At 35.6% G+C, this 7,261-nt stretch overlaps 1 protein-coding gene across 6 annotated transcripts; it reads left to right on the plus strand.

The window, feature by feature from the left end:
* Positions 1–2,168: 2,168 nt before the first annotated feature.
* On the plus strand, positions 2,169–6,081 carry LOC148876928 (MA3 domain-containing protein). 6 transcript variants are annotated; one of them, XM_088978542.1, is made up of 4 exons: positions 2,169–2,311; positions 2,997–3,245; positions 3,698–3,792; positions 3,959–6,081. In XM_088978542.1, the coding sequence occupies exons 2-4, from the start codon at positions 3,113–3,115 to the stop codon at positions 5,777–5,779; spliced, it is 2,049 nt and encodes a 682-aa protein (XP_088834668.1). In that variant the 5' UTR covers positions 2,169–2,311; positions 2,997–3,112; the 3' UTR covers positions 5,780–6,081. The 6 variants fall into 6 exon arrangements, with proteins under 6 accessions (XP_088834668.1, XP_088834683.1, XP_088834707.1 ...); XM_088978557.1 differs by having other exon boundaries at positions 2,214–2,311; positions 2,994–3,245; XM_088978581.1 differs by having other exon boundaries at positions 2,275–2,311; positions 3,685–3,792.
* The last annotated feature ends 1,180 nt before the right edge of the window (positions 6,082–7,261 follow it).

The following is a 7,261-nucleotide window of genomic DNA, read 5'->3' on the forward strand; positions in this document are numbered from 1 at the left end:
AATTGAGACGGGCTTGAATGCAGAAGCTAATCCTTACTGGATCTGATGGGACGAATCCATATTCAACTCATTTATGCATTCCCATTTGAAGAGTCTCAACTGTATCAGGCCCAAGCCCAGGACTGAGCTCATTCAAGTTTCACCCCTTGGCCTTGGTGACACGTTGGTCCACGAGCCCTAGTCAACATAAACTAGCGAGGAAGCCCTTTCGCAATGGCAGAATTTAAAAATGCCATTTAGAAATACAGTTTTTTTTTACGCTTATTTGGAGAGATACCATGGTTTTAACAAACGATTCATAAATAGAATCATTCTGGCCACCGGTTTTTGGGTGGACGGTTTGACCATTTGGTTTGAATGGATGGTCTGTTTTGACAAAAAAAAAATTACAAATAAAAAATGGCCAAAAACTATTGAACGGTCAACAGATCAATGATTCGATCATTTGGATCAACGGATCATTGACTGATTCAATGGTTTTTGGCCAAGGACTAGATTTGGGATAAAACCGAACCGGTTGCCTGAACGGTTCATCAGCTAAACGGTCCAACCGTCCAAATAACAACGGTTCAAAAACCAAGGGAGATAGAATAATAAATTAGGTTATATTTTTTAAAATAAAATAGCTATAACTATATTATTATGAATAATAAACAATCACGTAGAACCAGTCTTGAACCGATTATTTAATTGGGATCAAATCATAGACCTCATTATATTGAAAACAATATTCAAAATAATACTAATTTATTTTTATGTTAACAAGTTAAACATTTTTAACTAATATTATCTTATTTATTATTTATCAAATTTACTATTTCAAACATGAAACATAATAAAAAATTATATATTTCATAAAATGTTTGGTGCCGGACCTGAATAAATTGTAGACAAGTAAGAATTCGAAATCAATCCAATAATTAATCAAGACAAAATCATAGAACCAAGACCATTATAATTATGTTCAGTCAATTTAGCTCCACTGACCCAACCCATTGGTTCAACCTTAGTTTTTACTTAAATAAAATAAATAAATAAATAAAAGTCTATTGGGATGGGATTGGTATAGGCTGTCTCGAACTAGACCCGATCCATTTACAACACTAAATATTGGGCTCAAGGAGAGAGAATAATTTGTTAATAAATTATTTCTAAATTAATAAATAAATGTTTATTGAAATCTATCTCTTAATGTCACATCTCTTTTATTCTATCAATTAATTATATTAAAATAAATAATTTATTTAATTGTATTAAATAAATAAATGTTGAGATAGAGAATAGGAGAAAGAGAGAGTTGAGAAAGAAGTGGAATGACATTTTATTTATAGGATGTCATAATCGTAACTAATGTGACACTGCTGTAATTTTCAAATGTATTGAGCCAATTATATGCGAAGATTTGTCTTATATGTGGCATTGCTATAATTTTTGAATATTATAGAGACAATTATATAGAGAGGTTTGTATTATATGTGACATTCTTGTACTTTTTCAAACAAAGAGATGTGGGAGAAAAGAGAGAATAAAGAAAAGAAGGGAGAGAGAGAGAGAGAGAGAGAGACATGTGTCAGAGAACAAAAAACATATAAGTGTCAACCTCATAATGCTTTCATACACCCTCCCAATGCTTTAAGTGTATAGATAGATCTATGGGTAAATTCCAGATAGGTAGGTACCTTGTACTTTGGGGTGATGATAGATAGGTCCCCTAAATTTTCAATTGCTACACTTGATTACCTTGAACTTTTAAAAATGGACATTTGGATCCATCCGTTAATATTCTATTGGTTAAACATTATATAATACCAAAAATACCCTTCTCATGTATTTTTGAGATCATTCTCAAGTAACCAAAGTTACTCACAATCACGTTCTGACATGGATATCAAATAACATATTCAATTTTTTTGACGATAGCATTCACTATTGATGATTTCACACTATAGCATTATTCCAAAAATATAAAAAGGATATTTTTGACATTATATAATGTTTAACTGATGGAATACTAACGAACGGATCAAGTGTCTATCAATTAAAAGTTGAGCGTGTTTGTCACCACCCCCAAATTCTGTAATTTACCCTAAATCTAAGTGTCAACCTTTAAACTGTGTCCTAATACCAAGAAAACCTTTAACCGTGTTACAGGGACTCGTTTAAAATTCAGTTGCTTGACCAACGGATTTCCTGGGCTTTTCGTTGTGAGAGGCTGACACGAGTTCTTTCTATTTTGATTACTTTCTTCTTCAATCCTTCTCCCCCCCGAGTTCTGCATTTCGTGAATGCCACCACATATCCTCACTATACGGTACCCTCTTTGGATCTCCAATTGCTATTTCTTTTCTCTCATTTAGTTTGATTTCTCGGAATGTAATGGATCCCCAAGTTTGATCTTTGTTGTCGTTCTTTTTCTTCCATTTTGCTTTAGCGCCTTGAATTCATCCGTCAAAAATTTATTGAATTCAAGTTTCTGATCATATGAGTTTTTGTCGTATTGTGGTGTCAATTGTTTGTTACGTTCTCTCTGTGGTTGAATTATGATAGCTCTTTGTTACCCTGTTCAGTTTTGGCCGAGGTTATGACATATTAACAACTATTTCTCTTCATAATTTTTTCTGCTTCAATTTTTGCGGTTGCTTTCTACGTTTCGTTGTCAGTTTCTTTGCATTATCTTGCTTTGGTAATTCCTGGCTTTACGCTTTATCTCCTTTGTTTTGTGTTTTGAGGTTTTTGACAGAGTGAAAAGATTTAGATTTGGTTGCTGCTTGTTAATGCCTGAATTGGCGTTCAGTTACGCTCATGTCATAATTCAGTTGGCCTGAACATATCACAGATTCCATAATTCCCTGTGAAAGTTGTATTGTAGAAAGACATTGGAATTGTTTCAATATTGGAGGAATTTGAACTATTGTGGTTTAAATCTAATTTTACTTGCTTTTGTCTAGTGCTTCTATATTTTGATCTGTGGTCTTTTGGAACTGGTGATCTAGCAGTGAAGTAGAGTACTGAAATATGATGGGATTCAACAATGGAAAAGAGCTAGGAAAACTGCTCTAAATCTACTTCAGAGAGTGAGGATCTGACATCCGATTCCTAGGTGGGCATTACCATGTCCACAAAATCTCCAAGGTCTCCGAGGTCCCCAACCATTCATCATCTAAAACATGGCCCCATCAATGGGAGTCCGCTGATCAAATGTGAACGCCATTCAAATTCCGGCCGGGACGGTCGTCCCAAAAAAGGTATATCCCACTATTTTCTAGCAATTGAATCATAGTGTAGAATTTCAGGACTCTAGATCTCTCTTTCTTTCTCTTCCTCACTCTATGTGTGCGTGTGTGTCTGAAATGGGTATCTTTCAAATTCTTATTTGCACATATATAAGTGAGAAATAGAGAATCAGAGATATGTGGATTAGAAAATAAGTGAGAAACAGGATGTTGAAGAAATTTTCAAAATTTGTTACAACTTCCCCTCAACTTTCTGTTTCTTTATTTTTTCCATCAAACCAAACACAGCCTAAAGAATTTTTAGTCTTATCCTAATGGGTATTTTCGAAGTTAAATTACTATATAGTTTTTTCCATCTTGTTCTTTATTTTCATTCCTTTCTTTGTGAATTTCATGGCTTTTCTTTTGAAAAATAATGTATTCTATTTCCATTCTTGGTCTTACAAAGTAGAACATCTACATAGGTGGCTCTGGTGGAAAAGGCACCTGGGGAGGGCTGCTTGATACAGGAGATGGTTTTCTTCTGGACCCAAATGATCCAAATTACGATAGCAATGAGGTACCTAAATTAACATTTCAAATTCTCCCTTAGCTTGTCCGTTGCAAAGAGTTGAAGCCAGATTATTGAGTGGTTAATTATTTTGAGCTGTGGTGTTCTATGCTAATGATCTATATATGCTATAACTATTTATGATCTCTCAAATTAAAGGAACATTTTATTACAGGAAAATGTGAAAAAAATGACAAAAGAGTTTGATGAGTACAAAAAGAAGGTTACAGTCATAGTGGAAGAATACTTTGCAACTGATGATGTTGCCTCCACTGCAAATGAACTGAAAGAGCTTGATATGCCACACTATGACTTCTATTTTGTGAAGAAGTTGATATCTATTGCCATGGATAGGCATGACAAAGAGAAGGAAATGGCTGCTGTGCTGCTATCCACATTATATGCCGATGTGATCGATCCACAACAAGTTTACAAAGGCTTCAGCAAATTGGTTCAATCTTCAGATGACTTGGTTGTAGACATACCAGACACTGTAGATGTTCTTGCACTATTCATAGCTCGTGCTGTGGTTGATGACATACTTCCTCCTGCTTTTTTGACAAAAGAAATGGCCTCCCAATCTGAGGGATCAAAAGGGCTTGAAGTATTAAAGAGAGCACAGAAGGGTTACTTATCAGCTCCATTGCATGCAGAGATCATTGAGCGCCGGTGGGGTAGTAGCATGAATAAGACTGTTGACGACGTAAAAGCTAAGATAAATAATCTATTGACAGAGTATATAGTGAGTGGGGATAAGATGGAAGCATGCAGGTGCATCAGAGATTTGAAGGTCCCTTTCTTCCATCATGAGATAGTAAAGAGAGCCCTTATAATGGCAATGGAGAGGCCTGCGGCTGAAGGGCGGCTTCTAGATTTATTGAAGGAAGCTGCTGAGGTAGGTGTTATTAATTCAAGTCAAATAACTAAGGGATTTAGCAGGCTAATAGATACAATTGAGGACTTAACACTTGATATCCCATCTGCAAAGGAGCTATTGCAGTCATTGATATCTAAAGCAGCATCAGAGGGATGGTTGTGTGCTTCATCTTTGACACCTCTTTCTTTACATCCAAAGAAGCAATTGGAGGATAATGCTGCCAAGGTCTTCAAGTTGCAGGCTCAATCTATTATTCAAGAATATTTCTTGACTGGTGATATTTTAGAGGTAATTAGTGGACTAGAATCAAGTAACAATAATTCCTCTTCTGAATTAAATGCCATATTTGTGAAGAAATTGGTAAGTCTTGCAATGGATCGGAAGAACAGGGAAAAAGAAATGGCATCTGTGTTGATGACATCTCTGTCTTTTCCAGCAGATGATATTGTAAATGGTTTTGTAATGTTAGTTGAGTCTGCAGATGACACTGCATTGGATATACCAGTTGTTGTTGAGGATCTTGCAATGTTCTTAGCTAGAGCAGTGGTTGATGAAGTGTTATCCCCACTCAATTTGGAGGAGATTGGAAACCAGTTTGTTAGACCAGACTCAATTGGGAGCAAAGTGCTCCAAATGGCAAGGTCATTGCTACGACCTCGCCTTTCTGGAGAGAGGATCTTAAGGTGTTGGGGTGGTGGGGGAAGCAGCAAGCCTGGATGGGAAATTGAGGAAGTCAAAGACAAGATTGCGAAGCTATTAGAAGAGTATGAATCCGGTGGGGATGTTCGGGAAGCTTATTGTTGCATAAGAGAGCTAGGAATGCCATTCTTTCATCATGAGGTTGTCAAGAAGGCAATGGTGACAGTCATGGAGAAGAAGAATGACAGATTATGGGGTTTGCTAGGCAATTGTTTTTCTGCGGGACTTATCACTATGAATCAGATGACAAAAGGCTTTGGGAGAGTAGCAGAGTGTCTTGAGGACTTGGTTTTGGATGTACCAGATGCTCCACAACAATATGCTCAGTATGTTGAGCGGGCTAAAGCTGCAGGTTGGTTGGATTCATCATTCCCTGTAAGCAATTCAGGGAATGAGGTGGAGAACGGTTCATTTTCATGAGGCCATGTATTTTTATAAGCTATATTCATTTGTCAATCGCATTTTCTGTCATTCCTACTATTGTCCAATGTCCAGGCCAATATAATCAATGAACTACATCTTTGTTTTTTAAAAGGAAAATTTGGTGACATTCATCAATATTCCCTGTAAGCAATTCAAGCAATGAGGTGGAAAATGGCCCATTTTGATGAGGAGGCCATGTATTTTTTTTTTAAGCTATATTCATTTTCTGCCATTTCTATTATTGTCAAATGTCCAGGTCAATATAATCAACGAACTATATACATCTTTGTTTTTCAAAAGGCTCACTTTGGAAAGAGTACAAATACAAATTTGTAAAATGCAAATGCATACAAAATAATTCCAAAATTTAAGGTTTTCTACTCCAAATATTTGCATTCGTACTCCTTCCAAACTAAAAAAACGGAAAATTGGTGGTGCTAATTAATGAAGTGAACAAATTACTCAAAATCTGATTGCTTTCTCCCTGAAAAAAACTTTTAACTATTTGACTCAGGAGTATTCTCATCAACACAAAGGGGAACTTTTGCATTCTTTTGGTATTTTCTTGCTTTCATGCAATATTAGTTTGGAAGGAGTACAAATACATACAAAATATTACAAAAAACAAGGTTTTACACTACATATTTGTATTTGTACTGCTTCCAAACTGAGCCTTAGGGATGAAGAAGAAGGTTGAAATGTTGGAATTCAGTCCACCCTAGCAAGTTTTCTTTGGATATAAGACATGCATACATGTACACAAAACATATGCACAAAATTAAAAGAAAAAAAAATGAGGCTCATGGATGTTTGGTATGATACTTCTATCCATCGTTTGGATGATTGATTTTGTGTTTCTCTATTGAATCCTAATTATGACTTATTTTGTCTATTGAATAAGCAAAGTTTTGGTATATATTTCCTTTTAAAAATAATGCTTTAAAGCTCAAAAATGGTTTCCTTCAAATTCACCTTTGTCTAGATGAGACAACCAATTTTATCTTCAGAGTCTACATAAAAACCATGGTTTTAAACCATGAGTTATAAATATTGAGTGATAGTTTCGCTTAGAGGAATAATTTACAGAATAAAAAGTTTGTCCCCTTTGGTCATTTCAAGCAGTTCCTATGAAGGTTGCATACTTCTTTGCATTCACTCATAGCAGATCTCTCTGAACTGAATTATGACTGTTTAGTACTAAAGTTAAAAGAGCATTATTAAGAGTAAATGTTCGTTCTTTATCTTTTCTTGCCATTTCCCCATTTTTATGTGATAGCTGTTTTTGTTTTTAAAAAACAGAGTCATACTTGTTGGCAAACACCCCCTTCAAAAGCTGAGAATCCTTAGTTAGGGGTGCAACTTGGGTAGGCTTGGGTTGGAATTTTGGTAAAATTTGAATGGACCCAGCCGCGAAACTGTAAAGGGCCCACGAATAGGATTTCGTCACAAGTCGGTCAACGGGGAAAACCTCTTATTTTC

This window comes from Nelumbo lutea, chromosome 1 (genome assembly GCF_056320005.1).
Source record: "Nelumbo lutea isolate HS-2025 chromosome 1, American lotus-T2T, whole genome shotgun sequence".
Taxonomy (NCBI): Eukaryota; Viridiplantae; Streptophyta; class Magnoliopsida; order Proteales; family Nelumbonaceae; genus Nelumbo; species Nelumbo lutea.

Coding starts and splice junctions, on each gene's coding strand:
- LOC148876928 (XM_088978542.1), top strand. CDS start 3,113: ATGTCCACAAAATCTCCAAGGTCTCCGAGGTCCCCAACCATTCATCAT. Junction 3,246..3,697: donor GGACGGTCGTCCCAAAAAAG/GTATATCCCACT, acceptor ACATCTACATAG/GTGGCTCTGGTGGAAAAGGC. Junction 3,793..3,958: donor CAAATTACGATAGCAATGAG/GTACCTAAATTA, acceptor ATTTTATTACAG/GAAAATGTGAAAAAAATGAC.